This window comes from Euprymna scolopes, chromosome 39 (assembly GCF_053919585.1).
Source record: "Euprymna scolopes isolate OS-2025 chromosome 39, ASM5391958v1, whole genome shotgun sequence".
Lineage (NCBI taxonomy): Eukaryota > Metazoa > Mollusca > Cephalopoda > Sepiida > Sepiolidae > Euprymna > Euprymna scolopes.
The window spans coordinates 80,751,811-80,769,948 of NC_136520.1; the positions used below are offsets into that span (position 1 = coordinate 80,751,811).

The following is an 18,138-nucleotide window of genomic DNA, read 5'->3' on the forward strand; positions in this document are numbered from 1 at the left end:
GAAGTGATATTACAATCAGCATCAACAGTAAATTTTGAGATGAATGTGGAAGAAAAAGTTGGAGAACAAAGTTTTGATTGCGAAATAAACACAAATCTTTCAACAGTCAAACTATCATCTTTCATATTTTGCATGGTGCAATCGTTACAATTTGTCTAGAACTTAATATTTTAATTACCGTTTCTGGAGCCACAGGGTCAACAGCAGCACAAAGTTTGGTAGCCTCATCAATGAGGAGATACATGTAATTATCGTCCAAGGCTGGAATCAGTCGGATTTTCATGTCTCTTTGTGGAACGGTCAACTGGCAGGAATGTAATGAATGGCAGAAAAATTTTCCAGATGAAGATGTGACTCGAGTCTGCAGCAAGGAATTTCTAAAACTGGCTAATATAATAAAAAAAAAGCAGAGTTATACAATACCAAAATTTCTATATAGTTTCATATGTGTATATTAGTCCAGTCAAAAGCTCAAAATAATGGCAACATAATTTTTTTGCTGCACCATGCATTTCTATGAGGTGTTATCCATATGAACATTAAAAGTAAAAAGAAAAATGTTTGAAGTCGATGTATTTGTAGTACTTAATAAATTTATCACATCAAATTTCAAACAATTTTTGAACACACATTATTCAAAAGAATTAAAAACAATCATATTAAAGACACAAGTTAACAGACTCATCACTACCAATAATGCACAAATTAGTAATTACCAACTTCACAAAATAATTGGAGATTACAAACATGATAATTTATACAGAACAGTTAAAATACATAAATCTAATTCTCCTCTTAGACTGATCACAAATTACTACTCTAATCTATCTTTTAACAAAACCCTAAATGAACTTATTAGCCCATATTTATCAAATAAATATAGTGCTAAATTCACATAAGAGTACATGAATTATTACAAATCCTAAAAACAAATGACACATTACTGTTTTTTTTTTTTTTTCATGGGAGTCACCACTTATCAAGGCCTGGAGGCCACTCGAGGATAAGGGTTATTGCATGTACAGTAATCAATGGGACAATATTGTGGTAATCGTTCGTAATGGATATTTGATAAATTGGATTACTTAAGGGGGCAGTTTATCAGAAAGTTGTTTATGTTGGGCTTGAAGACATCCAAGTTGTTTTAAAAGGAATTTTTGTTATGAGAGTGGGAGTATTACGCCAAGAAAACATTACTCTTTGGCAGTGGTAATCTTTGTTCTCAACATAATTGACCCATAAACATAGCCTTCCAGTATCAATTTGGGAGGAAAATAAAAAGGAGAAATAAGATTTTGAATATTCTGAAAGATCTGGTTTAAATAATGTAGTTTGAAGATGAATTTATAGATACAAGGGCATAATATGATTGGCTGATCGATCGAATCAGACATTGCCGACCTCCCATCTAATCCAAGTAAGGGCCAAAGTGCATTGTTGCAAGTCGCAAAGCTATGGTTTGCTCAGTCACCAGGATCCTTTCCTAAGTTATCATGGGTATTACACATGACCAACGGGTGGATCCATCTACATGGGATTGCTGTTGATAAATTTGTGACCTCACCAACAGAACTAATATTTAGAAATTTCAAATGGTGCCTTGGAACGATTAGTAGTATACATTGCGTTCAATGTAAAAATATAAGGCATCAGTTGATAAGTGCTAAATTTGCATATTTAATATCGGGAGATTTTTCTGGACTTTAAGTATACTAAAATAGAGACATTATAGAAATTTATTGTGCAAAAAAACAAAAACAAACAAACAAACAAACAAACAAAAAACTTGTGCAAGTTCATAGTTCAACCCAAATAAATAAAAAATGCAAAAAACTCTTTGTGATATACATACTCGTCATGGAAAGAAGGTGTCATATTCCAAAAATCATGAAAAGTATTTTTTCTTTTATAAAGAAATTCATTTTTGTGAAATCATTAGGATTACAAAGCTGATCTTGCAAGTTTTAATTATTGTGGAGTTATTTGCCCTTGCTTTTTTTAAGATGGCAATGTGAGACAATTTCTTTTTGCTTACTCATAAAAGTTGATTTTCTTGTTACTACTTGTTAAATTAGTTTTTGAAATATATCTTTGTTCTGTGACGGGTACATAAAATGTTTTTGAGTATTTAGCAGAGAAGACAACAACGAAGAAAAGGGCCAAAAATTCAAATACATAACTAATAAATGTTACCAAAGGCAAAATAAATTACTCTTCTACATACCTGGATAAGTTTTGTGTATTTTAACAGAATTTTAAGTGTTTATTCAGTTCAAAAGACACGTCGTGTTGAGTAGGTAAATTAAACAGGCAATCAAGATAGCTGACGAAAACATGCTGTCTTCAGAGCAGAGCATCGATAATGGTTCAAAAGCAGAAAAATTAACAAAATACTGATAGAAATCCACCATATAAGTTTTACTGTGACACTTTATGACACTTATATGGTGGATTTTACTATTTAGGAGTTATAAGCATTTTAATTCTGTAACTATTGGTTGTAAAGCAATAAGTAGTGCTGTAGGTGTGTCAGAAATTTCGTGAAAAATAGTGACTAATTCCACCCGTCTTTCAAAGCTTATAACTTCTCGAAAAATGTAATTCAAGCCCTAATTTCTTTTTCAATTAAAGGAGCAAGGACCAAGGTTTCATTAAAAAAAAAAAAAAAAAAAAAAAAACGCGTTTTTTTTTTAAAAAGGTTTTAAACTTCGGACTTTACAGGTAAATTTCTAAAAAACACTACTTTTTTTGTTTTAAATTTGAATATATTATTTATTGACCTTTTCTCTTCAATTTGTGATATATAACACTTTGGTGAGTAAATTAATTATTTACTTTTTAATAGACATTTCAAAATGTGAGGTGTGAATTATTCGACCCCCTGTCTTTCCAAGCTTATAACTACTCGAAAAATATAATTCAAGCCCTAATTTTTTTTTTCAATTAAGGGAGCAAGGATCAAAGTTTCATTTAAAAAAAAAAAAACAAAAACAACGTGGTTTAAAAAAAAAGGTTTTAAACTTCGAACTTTACAGGTAAATTTCTAAAAAACACTTTTTTTTGTTTCAAATTTGACTATATTATTTATTGACCTTTTCTCTTCAATTTGTGATATATAAAACTTTGGTGAGTAAATTAATTATTTACTTTTTAATAGACACTTGAAAATGGGGGGGGGGGTGAATTAAAAAAAAAAAACGTTTGTCTAAAATATTATATTCGGTTTATTGGAAAGAGCATAAAATTTCACATTGACCCTGAAAATATCGTAAAAATAGAATCAATAGAAAAACTTTGATAGATTTTTAAAGTTTAAAAATTGAAAAATATTGAGTTCGTAAAATTCATTACTGTTTTTTAAAAAATAAAAAAAAATATTTCTATTACTTTTAAAACAACTTTAATAGTTTATTTTAGAATTATAATCCATAAAGAAAATAAACAACCCACTTTTAAAAGAGAAATTACGAGTTTTTTATTTGTATTCGCAGTTTCGTGTTAGGGGTGTCAAAAATTCCTACAAAAATTCTGATACACCTAGAGTGCTGTACCTTACTTTCTGTTAAGAAACATGATATGTGACACCTTATTTTATTCACAATCAAATTTTATTGTGAGCATTTTCCAGTATAGACAACAAAATGGTCAAAAAATAAATATATAAGTAAATGTTACCAAAGGCAAGATAAGTTACTCTTCAACTTACCTGGATAAGTTTATTTGTGTTTTAACTTGTTTTAAAGTGATTTGTTTTACTTAAAAATATTGAGGCAAAAAACAAACAAACAAACAAACAAACAAACAAAAACCAGCTTATCCAGGTAGATAGAAGAGCAACTTATTTTGCTTTGGTAACATATATTTGTTTTTGTTGTTACCACTTTTTCGCTTTGCTGATTGAAAAATGGCCACTATTATTTTATGCTTAAAGCAAATAGGTCACAGATAAGCAGATAAAGCAAAATAAATTTGTTTTTGACTAATTTCACAACTGTATTTTCTTTAAAATAATTTATGTCGCCAAGATTAACATTCACCTATTTGGAATAGAATGGGGTTGTAGACGCTGTTTTACAATTTGTCATTGATCTTCTACTAAGAAATTCGTTTATTTTTTCATCTCATAATTTAGGACGCTAATAATGTACCCGTCAAGGAACAGAAATGTCATATTTCGGGTTTGTATTACTGTACACATACATTCGAAAAAATTGTCAAAAAACATATATAACAAATAAATGTTATCAAAGGCAAGATAAGTTACTTTTCTACCAAACTGGATATATTTTTCGTGTTTTTATTCAATGTAACATGTTTATTCAGCTCGAAAACCATACAGTGTTTACCGATGTATTGGAAAATTCAAGATGGTGTCTGACTCTCTCTTTAACACGGTAAGTTTCGGAAAAGGTGTTATAAATAAAAAACTAGACAAAATACGGTTAAAAAACCGCCGAATATATGTCAACTTATGTCCCGGTAACATTTATTGAGCCAGTTTTAACAGTATTTTATCCAATTTTTTATTTATAACACCTTTTTCGAAACTTACCGTGTTAAAGAGAGAGTCAGACGCCATCTTGAATTTTCCAATACATCGGTAAACACTGTATGGTTTTCGAACTGAATAAATATGTTACATTGAATAAAAACACGAAAAATATATCCAGTTAGGTAGAAAAGTAACTTATCTTGCCTTTGATAACATTTATTTGTTATATATTTGTTTTTTTGACAACTTTTTCGAATCTATGTGTACAGTAATACAAACCCGAAGGGCAAAATAAACCAGTAATAATCTTTAAAAATTTTTTTTCATCGAACGAAAATAAAATTGCGAGACGAAAATACATAATTGGCGCTTTAAAATAACGTTCCATGTAGCAGACATTACGAACGTGAAAACATACCCGTATTTAATAAATCTAGCAAAAATCAACTAATGGTCAGATTTTCGTGAAAATTTCGATACTTATCCATTTTAGAATGAAATTACATATAAAATGAAGTTTTCGTAAAATATACGAGGGGAAATATTTTTTTAGTGCGTGCCCCCCCCCCCACCGTATTTATTTTTTCGGAAATTCGAACAAAATATTTAAATCTATTGCAATTTCTATTTATTTATGAAACATAAGAGTTCAAATAAGTAAAAAATATTTAGTTTTTTAAAATTTAAATACACATATTGAACAAAAATTTACCTTTAAGTTGCAATTAAAAAATTGATATAAACTTATGTTTTTTTTTAAATAGCGTTTTTTTCGAATTAACATATACTATAATCAGTTGAATTGCCAAGAAAAAGGGACTTCGTAAACATTAATTAATTTTTAAAAGATTAAAATTCTATTATTTCAAAATATTCCGTTACAACATAGATTTTTAATTAATTGTGTTTAAATTTTGTTAAATATTAAGTTTTAATATAAACATGACTCTTGTCAGCTATTTTATCGCCAGATTAAAACCAATTTGAAAATATTATATTAAGCATTTTGTAGCCCCCCCCCTCATATTTTGTTTGTCTTTTTTTACCGAACAAAATATGGAACCCCGTAGGTAACCAAATGAACATTCAGTAAAACCGTATTTCATATTGAATGTACAAATGTTTATTATATTATTAATCGTTAAACTGTAAATCTTAAAACCTAACAAAATTATAACAAAGATTAATTATGAATTGCAGTTTGGAGAAGATAAACAAAGGTTTAAAAAATCATTAAGTCGCTTTTGCTTTTCCATAGTTCGTATAGTTAATCTGACGTCACGGAAACATGCGGTCCATTTTTCACAATCATTTGGCAGACCTTATAGTTCAGGTCTGCCAAGATAGTAAAAAAAAAAAAAAAAAAAAAAAAAAACTGGGTACTAGTGCATTTATGGATCCGTGCTGAAATAATAACGTTATTATTTAAAAAGAATGACATTTTCGTTTCGTAACGGATACGTACATCATAAAGATGCGTGTATTTTCTGTGCTAAAAAAAAACACAAAAAGAATAAAAACTCTGAAAATACAATACAACAATATGAAAACAGAACAATAACCAAATCTAACAAGCTACAAATAAAAACATACAAATAAAGAAATTAGTGTATTTTCGTTTTCTGATTCAGGAATCCAGTTTTAATTTGGCGTGGTCACCTTTTGGCTGCTATCCTAACTCGTTATTGGATTTCACCAGGTAGTCATAGGGTCTTGATTAAGGACCAAGCGTCTTTTCGAATCTTGTTTAAAAGCTTAAAACTATAAGAAGTCTCTGCCTTGGTACGTTGTCAAAGTTTTACACAAAAATTTGAAAATATTTTCTTCACCTGAAGAAAAAGGAAGAGAGATGCGACGAAATCCCAAAGCAATATGAGATACAGCAGACATGGAGAGAGAATTTAGAATATAACTTTCTCTGGAAAAAGTAAAAACTTTATTACAAAAGGGAGATAATTATGAATTATCATCGACCAAGGGAGATAACCCTGATTTATTTTAGTGCCTTTCTTTTTTCTTTTCTCTCTCTCTCTCTCTTCCTTTTTTTTTTTTCTTGTTTGTTGTAGGACGAACATTTGAGCCAGATTTTTTTATCTTTTTTTTTTTTTTAATTAAAGTTAAAAAATAAGCAAATAAATAAATAAAACCGGTGCTTGGTTCCACGCTTGTAGAATAGTGGATTTTGAAACAAACGCATTCGCATTTCGGGTGAAAACATCACGCCTTACGTGTCATGCCGAAATTAGTATGAATTCCAAAAATTAAGAAAAATGTGCACTTGTTGTACAGTTTAATGAAGACATTAAAAAAATGAAAATATCGAAAAAACGTTATATTGTACGTATCCGTTTTGAACTGAAGATCTCCGAAAAAAAAAAAAATCTCGGTACTCCTTGGGCGTTGAGTTACATGACGACCAGCAGTAAAAAATAATCATCGCTCCTCCTCTCCTTAGTCCCCCCCCCTCCGGATTACTCGTTTTTCGAACCGTATAAACATTTGACATTAAAGAAAAACACAAAAACTTATCCAATTAGGTAGAAAAGTAACTTATCTTGACTTTGATAACATTTATTTTTTTATATTTTTGTTTAACATCTTTTTCGAATCTATGTGTATAATTACAAAAACGCTTTGTTTTCGCATCATTCAACAATGTTGTTCATCCGCGCATATAAATTGAACATATTTGTAAAAATGAGAAATTATCAGTAAATTGTTTAGTTATTATTTATTTTATTTTATTTTATTTTTTTTACATTAGGTCCACCTCCACCTCCACAAATGTTAAGAACGGCTTTCAAAATAAACACTCTCAACCTCCCATGTTAACGGATTTCGGGATAAACACCATTGCGGGGAGGAGGGGGGGGATATTTACAAAATTTAACTGATATTTGTCAGCATACCCATCAGGAAATACTATTAAACAAAAAAGTCGGTAACTGTCGTCATTTAAAAAGAAATTTAAAAACAAATGTCTGTAAAAGTGAGACATTATTAATGAATGTTTAGTAACTTTTTTCTTTTAATATTCATAAAGAGTAAAACTTTTTCAAATTAAATAAATAAATAAATAAATAAATGTTTGTGAATGTGACAAATAATCGTTTAGTTACTACGGCAACGTCAGTAAATAAAAATGTTACGTGCGGGGGGGGGGGGGGCTAAAGGAGCGACCATTATTTTTTTCTGCTGGTCGCCATGGAATTCAATGCCCAAGGAGTACCAAAATTTCACTTAATTTGATCGAGTAGTCTTTTTTTTTTTTTTTTTTTTTACAGCGGAAAAACACGTTTTTATGGGAACATGATATTTTCGTTTTTTAATGCCGTGATTAAACTGTACAAGTACCGAAAAATGAATCAGCAGAAAAATAATTTCAAGTAAAAGTAGAATTTATCGAATTATTGAGTTTTGTGTGCTTCTACATTATTGGGACGAGATAAAGAAAAAAAAAACAAAACAATGGTCTCAACTGATTTTTTTTTTTTTGTCAATTCTACTAAGTTAGAATGGTAGCTTCCCAATTATGCAGTCGAAATTACCTGAATATTACTGACTTATTAAACAAATCAACTTCAATCGTGTTAGCAGGTGAAAATTGTCGTTGTTATGATGTTATGATTTAGATCTCGTTTTGACTTGGGGACGCCGTCATACTGTCTGCCACGTGTCACCGTGACGACCACCACTCAAGTTTCATGATTCCTGACCGCTTTGGGGAGAAATTGACTACGTAGGGATTCACGCTACGATCGCTACCATGGCACCAAAGTCGAGGCACATGATCATGGTTACCTCCACAAAATTACGGGCAAAACGCTTAGATGCCTTACACACCGTAGCGAAAACAACAACCCAAAAGAAACACAGTTTTCTCGACATGGAGGCAATTTCTTCATCACTAACCGTTTGTCTACAACTACGTCCGCGTGCTTGCTATATTTAGCGAAGCCAAGGAAAAGACAGCAGAAGGACCACCAGCCTCGCCATCACCACAACGCTACGGCTGTCGCGACCAATGCTACTACTACTACAACGAAGGTTTCGGCGCGCCTTCTAACAACAACAACTATCGCTATTGACACACGATTATAACCAGCACTGCTGCTACTACCATTACCAACGAAGGCTTCGTCGCGCCTTCTAACAACAACAACTATCGCTATTGACACACGATTATAACCAGCACTGCTGCTACTACCATTACCAACGAAGGCTTCGTCGCGCCTTCTAACAACAACAACTATCGCTATTGACACACGATTATAACCAGCACTGCTGCTACTACCATTACCAACGAAGGCTACGTCGCGCCTTCTATCAACAACAACTATCGCTATTGACACACGATTATAACCAGCACTGCTGCTACTACCATTACCAACGAAGGCTTCGTCGCGCCTTCTAACAACAACTATCGCTATTGACACACGATTATAACCAGACCAGCACTGCTGCTACTACTATTACAAACGAAGGTTTCGTCGTGCCTTATAACCACAATAACAACAACTAACAACAATCTGCCATCTTCACCCCAAGGACAGCTCGTTATTATTCTGTGTTATTTATTAGAAAATAAATTGTTGAGTTCGTTCAAATCTTAATCCTGTGTTGTCTATTCTTTTTGCTTGTCACCATACGCTTCGTAACATAACAACTGGTGTCAGAAGCGTGCGACAGGTAGAATGGACTACTCAGGGTGCACCCGTAACGAACTTCTCAGTTTTATCAGAGACCAGAAATCGGCACTCCTCCAGCTAAAATCGAGTACATCACGACCAGACGAGGCCCTTATCCTCGAAATAAAAGCGGACCTAGAGATTATGCTCTCCACCCTCAAATCGACCACCTTAAACGACACGCCCAAAGCCGATAATAACGACTACAATCTGATGATCAGATTACAGGCCATACACGATTCGGTAAAGGACATAAAAAAGTTCAACCCCGGGAACGATGTTAACCGCTTCATCACGGATGTAAACAAAACATACATGATACATGTCAAGCCGGAAATCGGTACACACCCTAGTATCGAAAAAGAGTTTGTCAGAATCTGCAAACAGCTTCTGAACGAAGGGATATTCCAGCAAATGACGGACTCCCAACACGACACATCTACCTTCGAGCAACTCAAAGCATACCTCATAACGACCCACGGCAGCCAAATGACAAACTTCCAGCACCTCAGCCGGGCTTGGGATTTGCAGCGTCGAGATGGGGAGAGATTGACAGATTTCGCCGGCCGACTGGAAAACACGATTAGAGAGGCTGCAGTACACATAAAGGCAAAATTTAAGTCGGACCACTCACGGGAAATACCTGCAGATACTGTCTTCTCTCTCATGGGTGCAATGCTAATGAGTGAGAAGGTGAAAGCCTGGACACCGAGCTTATACCCACACATCGTCAAAACAATGGATAAGCATTATACGGCGGGTGGGATAGCTAGTGATGTACAGCGGTACATCGACTGTGGTGTCAAAACGGACGATGAAATCAATGATAGTCCCATCGCGTACTACGCAAACAGGCCACAACGATCTGATCAAAGGACCAGGCGAACTGAACACAATGTGAACAGGCAAACTCTCCGCCCACAGGCAAGGAAAGATACCACAACACTGCGCAACACCAAACCCACTGGCACTCGCGGCCATTTTCAGATGCGCAGGGATGATGAACACAATCAGGATGCTGAGATCTGCCAAAACTACATGAAAGGCTATGCATGCTTCCATGGACGCAACTGTCGGTACCGGCACCCACCTCGTGCCCAGGCATATATCGCAACAGACGACAAGGATATGCCACCGGAAGATACTCTCCCCACTACCATGGCCGAGGATTTTCAATACGGACCAGGCGAGATGTGATGGCTCACCCCGTGGTCCAACAGACTCACCATCACATATTTAACTTTCATCAACACTCGGCGCAGAAGTCACCTTTCGTCAACACACATTTCATGATCGAGGAAGCTACGTTCTCGGACATATCTATGTTGGACTCAGGCTGCTCCACTTGCATTATGCCAGTGTCTCGAATACCTGAAGAGGTCAGACGTCGAATAACGCCATCCAACGTGCATGTGAGAGGCATAAACGGCAGCATCCATATCCTTGGCGAACTTAATTGTGGCATCGCCATCGGCAACCACGATTCACCCAGGTTCGACGGGATCAACATGCTGATAACATCCGCTATATCTCCAATCCTGATCGGCCAAAGCATCCTTGGTCACAGCACACTAGACTCCTACACAATCGACCACCAAAAATCAACGATCGAATTCAGACGCACGCTCGCGTCCACTCCGATAACTCACACGGCAGCAATACTACCAGCTCTTACACAGAAGATACCAGCTGATGATACCACATTTGGAGCCCACACCATCGATCATTCCACTAGACTCACACAGCCCAGCCCCAAGACACTAAATGAAAAACTACACTGGCTACAGAGTAATGTGGGTGTGGCATTGCCCAACCATCCAAACCGCGACGAACTGGAGGCCACAGCAGACTTAATCATCCGCTTCGCCGACATCATGGGTACCGAAAAGGGAGAAAAGGGTACCTTCATCAGACCAGTTCGAATACCAACCAATGGCCAATCCCGCTGTCAGAAGCAACACCCAATCGCCCAGGCTCTCGAGGCTGACGTCGATGCTGAAATCATGCACATGGCCGCCAGAGAGATCATCGAACCATGCAAGGACCCCAAGGGTTTTAATAGCCCTGTATTTGCCGTTCGCAAGAAGAACGGGGCAATCCGGGTAGTTGCCAACTTCAAAGCAACACTCAACAAGGTCCTAGTCGATCTCGACCCCTACCCCATACCTACGATTGACCACCTGTTCCACAGAATCGGCGAAGGAAATAAATATTTTGCATCCCTTGATCTTCGCAGTGGCTATTGGCAGATCGCTATCGACGAGCGTGATCGACACAAAACTGCATTCACATGGAAGGGCAAATGCTACCAATACACACGACTCGCCTTTGGTCTCACATCTGCCGGACAAATCTTCTCCCGCTGCATAGCTGAAGCCTTGGCCACTGTTACATCTCGCACCAACATATCCTCGTACATTGACGACAACCTAGTCCACGCCAAAACATTTGAAGGATACATACTGGCACTGGAGCAACTATTCACCGCCCTACGTAAATTTGGACTAAAATTGAATCCGGATAAATGTACCTTCCTCGCGAACGAAGCAAAATTCCTCGGTCGCATCGTAAATAGCAAGGGTTTCAAGGCCGACCCCGAATACGTCCGCGCCATCATGGAAATGAAGCCTCCAACAACAAAAAAGGAACTGCAAGGCCTCATAGGTCGTTTAGTGTGGATACGGCAATTCCTGGAGACACGGGTACAGGAACAAATCAGGTCGGACACATTTTCCAGCATCATGACCCCCATCCATGAACTGAATAGGGCTGGCAAACCATTTGCATGGACTGAGCAGGCGGACAAGGCCTTTAATAAGATAAAGAAACGACTGTCCTCGCCTCCTGTCATTTCATTCCCTGATTTTGATCAACTCTTCACGCTCACCACTGATGCGAGTGACACCGCATGTGGGGCCATCCTAATGCAAGAAGATGACAGGGGAAAGAAGAAGATCATAGCAGTCGCTTCACACATATTTAACACCACGGAACAAAACTGGTCCACAACTGAACGCGAGGCATACGCAATAAAGTGGGCCATAGCAAAATTCGACTACTTCCTACACAGCCGCCCCTTCGTCATCTTCACCGACCACAGATCACTAACCTATCTGGATCAGCGGGTATTCAACAATGCCAAAATCCGCAGATGGCAGGAAGAGATCGCATGCTATAAATTCGTCCTGGAATTTGTGGAGGGCGAATCCAATGTCTGGGCCGACATGCTCAGCAGAAGTCATGGCCAAAGAAAAAATAACACACCAGCTGACGCCAACCCTGCAAGCAAAACATTCCGAATCCAGGGTTCGGACCTACGTATTTACATCCCATCCTGGTGTATGGACGAAATTGATGGATCAATGCTCATCCCCGAAGCACACACACCTCAGAACACCCGCCACCACAAGAATATTGTGGATGCGTTCTTTGCCTATCACTCTTCATCGACCATCCCCACAAAATACAATTGTGACCATATCAATATCGCTGCTGAGCAATGCACAGACAACACACTGTCGAGAATCATCAAAACCCTCCAGACGAATAACTCCAGCAAAAACTGTAACATCGACCCCGATGACCATCGGGCCCCCATACTCAACAAATACATCCACCAGTTCTACCTTGAGCCCGGCACATCTGTCTTGATTATTAGGGACAACAATCATTCCCCAAAACTGGTCGTACCATACAAACTCCGTCCCAAGTACCTGCATCAGGCCCATGACTGCATCAATCATTCAGGTATCGCCCGCATGCGCGAACATCTATCCGGCTACTGGTGGGAATGCAAGGACCATGACATCAGGACGTATGTCAACTCCTGCGAAACATGTGCCAAGCGGAAGGGTAACTATGGCAAACGTAAGGTCTGGCCCACCGGGCACTGCAAACGTGGAGAAAGACCGTTCGAAATCATCTACATTGATTTCGTCACGATGCCAATTTCAAAGGGGAAACGCTACATCCTAACCATGCTGGACAGTTTCAGTAGACACCTTACGGCTGTGCCGTGTTCCAGAGATCGTGCGATCGATGCTGCCCGTGGAATTTACAGTTTCTTCCTTCGACACAGGGAAATACCACGCATTGTTTCATCCGATCGCGGAACCCACTTCACGGGGGAGGTATACAGGATCTTTTGCCAACTCACATCAATCACGCAGGAATTACATTGTGCCTGGCGACCACAAAGCTCAGGTAACATTGAACGACAGCATCGCACGATGAAAAACGCCATATACATGCTGTGTGAAGATAGAGACTGTGAGTGGACCGACGTCCTCGAATCCGTCATCTCATCAATGAATGCTACCATCAACAGTGCCACGGGAGCGTCACCACACTATATAATCACTGGTCGGCAGCCCAACATTGGTTTGCCAAGATTACCCGACAACAGTATCACAAACCCCAGCCCCACGGCTTACGGCATGCAGGTCAATGCCCTGTTAAGACAAGTTCATCGACACGTCGCGCTGGCCAACAATGAAGCTGACCACGCCCAAGACCCAAATTTAGACAAGGACATGAATAAGGAACCAATACAAGTCGGTGACAAGGTACTAATCCACCGGCCTCAATCAGCTATTGCTCACGCATCTCACCTACCCTGGATCGGTACCTTCGAAGTGGCCAAGACCAACAGCATGGTGATCCAGATAAAAAATGATGATGGCCAGAGTGAATGGGTTCACCGGGCACATGTCCGCCGATTAATACCACGTCCAAAACATTTGTCCCCCAATCTACCTCCTCTACCCTACCCAACTCGTCAATCTACCGAAGAGACAACGCTTCCACCCAAGGCAGGGGCACACAGAGCGTTGCAGGACCCCATATACGTAGAAACCCCTCGACTACCGTCCGGATACAGATCGGACCTGATTCGGAATCGGTCAACACGAGGCCAGCTTCCTAAACGGTTTAAGGATTTCATCATGGGTTGATTATTCACACATGCAACTATGACCGCACTGGACAATTCAAGCCAAAATGAGATCTGGGGGAGCTGTTATGATGTTATGATTTAGATCTCGTTTTGACTTGGGGACGCCGTCATACTGTCTGCCACGTGTCACCGTGACGACCACCACTCAAGTTTCATGATTCCTGACCGCTTTGGGGAGAAATTGACTACGTAGGGATTCACGCTACGATCGCTACCATGGCACCAAAGTCGAGGCACATGATCATGGTTACCTCCACAAAATTACGGGCAAAACGCTTAGATGCCTTACACACCGTAGCGAAAACAACAACCCAAAAGAAACACAGTTTTCTCGACATGGAGGCAATTTCTTCATCACTAACCGTTTGTCTACAACTACGTCCGCGTGCTTGCTATATTTAGCGAAGCCAAGGAAAAGACAGCAGAAGGACCACCAGCCTCGCCATCACCACAACGCTACGGCTGTCGCGACCAATGCTACTACTACTACAACGAAGGTTTCGGCGCGCCTTCTAACAACAACAACTATCGCTATTGACACACGATTATAACCAGCACTGCTGCTACTACCATTACCAACGAAGGCTATGTCGCGCCTTCTATCAACAACAACTATCGCTATTGACACACGATTATAACCAGCACTGCTGCTACTACCATTACCAACGAAGGCTTCGTCGCGCCTTCTAACAACAACAACTATCGCTATTGACACACGATTATAACCAGACCAGCACTGCTGCTACTACTATTACAAACGAAGGTTTCGTCGTGCCTTATAACCACAATAACAACAACTAACAACAATCTGCCATCTTCACCCCAAGGACAGCTCGTTATTATTCTGTGTTATTTATTAGAAAATAAATTGTTGAGTTCGTTCAAATCTTAATCCTGTGTTGTCTATTCTTTTTGCTTGTCACCATACGCTTCGTAACATAACATCGTCATCTTTGTTTAATTCGAACGTTGAACTCTCATGTGTTTTACGATCGTTTTTATTAAATTCTATTTTTTTATTTTCTTTAATATAAAATTTCTACTTCATCAATTTTCGTAATTTTTGGATATAATCATCTTAAAAATACGAGAAAGGCGTAGACATCATTGTTTTCATGTGAAATTCAGTTTTATGATTAACGAACACCTTATGGTATTATTACCATACATAACACATGGGTACTAATTAGAGGTCACCATTTCGGTAGACTCCCCACTTCGGGGCGCCTCCGATAACAGGGGGAACTGGAGCGCTGAAATAGAAAGAAATACTGGTAAAAGAAGACATTGTCTTCTTATAACAATGAGGACGTGTAACGCGACTTTGTTATGAATTCATGAGGTTTTATATATTCAATATATATGTGCGTTTTCCCGAAACTCGGGTTACAAAGAAAAACAGTGCATTTTGTAAAGTCTGTATTAATGTTCAATGCTCCTTTTGGCTACCTAACGGGAGCTGAGGAGTGAGGCGTGTGCTCTGTCTCTAGTCGCCGTGGAATTAAGGACGTTTTCTTCACTCGAATGTCCCACGTCAACCGTTCTCGCTTTTCATTGGCTGGAACCTCTGATGACGTATAAGAAGAAAGGAAGGAAAAGAGAAAAGAGTAGGGAGAAAGAGAGAACTAAGGTGAGAATACAGCCTAGTCTCGTAGTAGTAGCAGCTCGCTACAACCTTATCCAAATTTTGTAGAAGTGCCAAATTTTGTTGTATGTTTTAATGTGGATCAAACTGACTTATCTCTCTTGCTTTCCTTGAAACCACCATTGAAAATAGGAAATGTCAGACCACTAGTAAAAAAAATATCAGAACACTAGTAAAAAAAAATGTCAGACTACTTAAAAAAAAAAAAAAAATAGATCTTGCACATTTTCTACAGGATCAATTTTTGTGATTTCTGGTATCTATATTAATTTACATGCAAATATGTAATAATGTTTTTACCTGAAATGGGCTTGTTTCAAAACCCACTATTCTACGCAAGCACCATTGGTTCAATCGTATTGGATAGACCATTAGAATTACCTGCTACTTTTAATTTTCTTAACTAAAGCAATTTCGTTTCGGTTAATTTGGGGTTTTGAATAGCCTATTACTACAACGTTGCTTTATTCATTTACCTTAAAAAATAACACTGTAATAAGGAAGATGTTTATTTTTGATACAGTTGTTGCAGAAGGTCGAAAGGTGGGGAGGTGTCAATCAACTGTACAACTAATAAGGTAGACACAAGACAAGGAAAGTCACAGCAAAGAAGTGTAGCAACCACTACATATGGTCAGAACAAGTCTTCGGCTGAGACAATCACCATTTTCAACATGCATGCGTATGAAAATCGTACAAAGACACATAATTTGGCCATCAACACACATGCGATAAAGTAACTACGCTGTGCTATTTAGGTTCGTCTTCTCACTTGGATGAATATCTTATGTTGTTTGAAGAGCAACTCATGGTGTCCTCCCCCAAATATCGCCTACACAGCCTCAACATATTATCGATCGGGAGCATGATATCTACCCTGTACTCCAGTTCAGAAGATGAGAACTCCAAAGTTTAATTTATGGAAACTTTATGACGGTGAGGGACTGGCTTAAAAACTAGTCCCAGTTTTCTTGATTATCGATGGCCAGTATAGCCAGGATGTCGATCAGAGTCCTATATAATTTCTCCACTTTGGTGTTATTTCAGTGTTGGTAGGGTGAGGAATTATCTTTTGCGCCCCCAACTTCTCCAACACCGCACTCATGATTAGATTTACATTCTCCATCCAATACTTAATAATTGTCAGTCGTGTGACCCATACCATGGATATATCTCCCCCATTATCAAATCAGACACGGTCTTGTTTTTTTTTGTGCAGTACAGGGTAGGGCTTCAGCCAATTTGCGAGTCAATCCACAAAATATATGTTACCTCTTTTGGTAGTCGGATAGAGACCGGATATATCCATACTCAACTTCTGGAAAGAATAATGTGGGATGTCCATCTCTTAAAGGGGTTGGGGTCTGGTTCCGATTTTTCTCCTGACACACTGTACACTTACTCACCCACTCTGTTATACATGCTTGACCAACCCTAGCCAGTAGTACTTCCTGAACACTAACCTGTACATCTTTTCTATTCCTATGTGTCCCACTCCCTTCTGACACTGCTTCAATATCTCCCTCCTTAACTTCTTGAAGATTACCATTTTCAGGTGGATCTCCTCCTTTCTCCCAGATATATACCATATTCTCCTTAGTCACGTGCCTAGCAACTCGGTCGGCATCCACTTGCACTCGGATCTTCTTTATTTCATTGTTAGCCTGACCATTTCTGACTTCCATAGCCTGATGGGAATCCTTAAGTGTATTGCCGTCATCCATTTCATCATCGCTCCATACAGGTCATCTTGGCAGGGTTTCAGAGTTAATCACCCCCAACCTGGAAAGCCTTGTCATTAACGCTAGGCTCCAGCTGGATCAATTCCGATTCCAGCTGCCGTGGAACCCTAGATAACATGTTGACACACCATGTGTAATCCCTTCCCTCCAAATACTCGATCTCACAATAATACCTACTAAGTTTTAGTCCCATGGTTGGATTTTCTTATTCATTCATTCGGGTTTGAATAAGTACTTTAGAGGCTTGTGGTCAGTCTTTATTACAGAATCCTCTCTGTACAAATAATAATTTAGCTTCTGAAGTGCATACATTATCACAAAGCTTCTTTTTCAATCATCGGCCATCTCTGTTGTGTTTCTGACAGTTTGTGGGCGAGGAAATATTGTAACGTGGCTGTTGCATCCCAAATGGACAAACAAATAAAACAAATAAATAAAATATTCCAGTCGGCATTGTTTTCTTTTTTAAGAAAACAATGTCGACTGGAATATTTTATTTATTTATTTTATTTATAAAAATTATAGATAGATACTACTGTGTCTTGATTATCATCGACCTGCAAGACTACAATGAATCAAACATTTCACTAAAAGATTGTTTTTTTAAGACAAATGAT

General features: G+C 38.1%; 1 protein-coding gene across 5 annotated transcripts in view; it reads right to left on the reverse strand.

The window, feature by feature from the left end:
• LOC145263896 (hydroxyacylglutathione hydrolase, mitochondrial-like) overlaps positions 1–18,138 on the reverse strand; it is a 257,028-nt gene that overhangs the window by 28,340 nt on the left and 210,550 nt on the right. For 2 of the 5 annotated variants that reach the window (XM_080120976.1, XM_080120979.1), the window contains exon 2: positions 179–387. In XM_080120976.1, the coding sequence (XP_079977102.1) occupies positions 179–387 (209 nt within the window). Of the gene's footprint in view, positions 1–178; positions 388–6,085; positions 6,467–18,138 lie in introns of those variants that run through there. The other 3 variants (XM_080120975.1, XM_080120978.1, XM_080120977.1) reach the window with 3 other exon arrangements.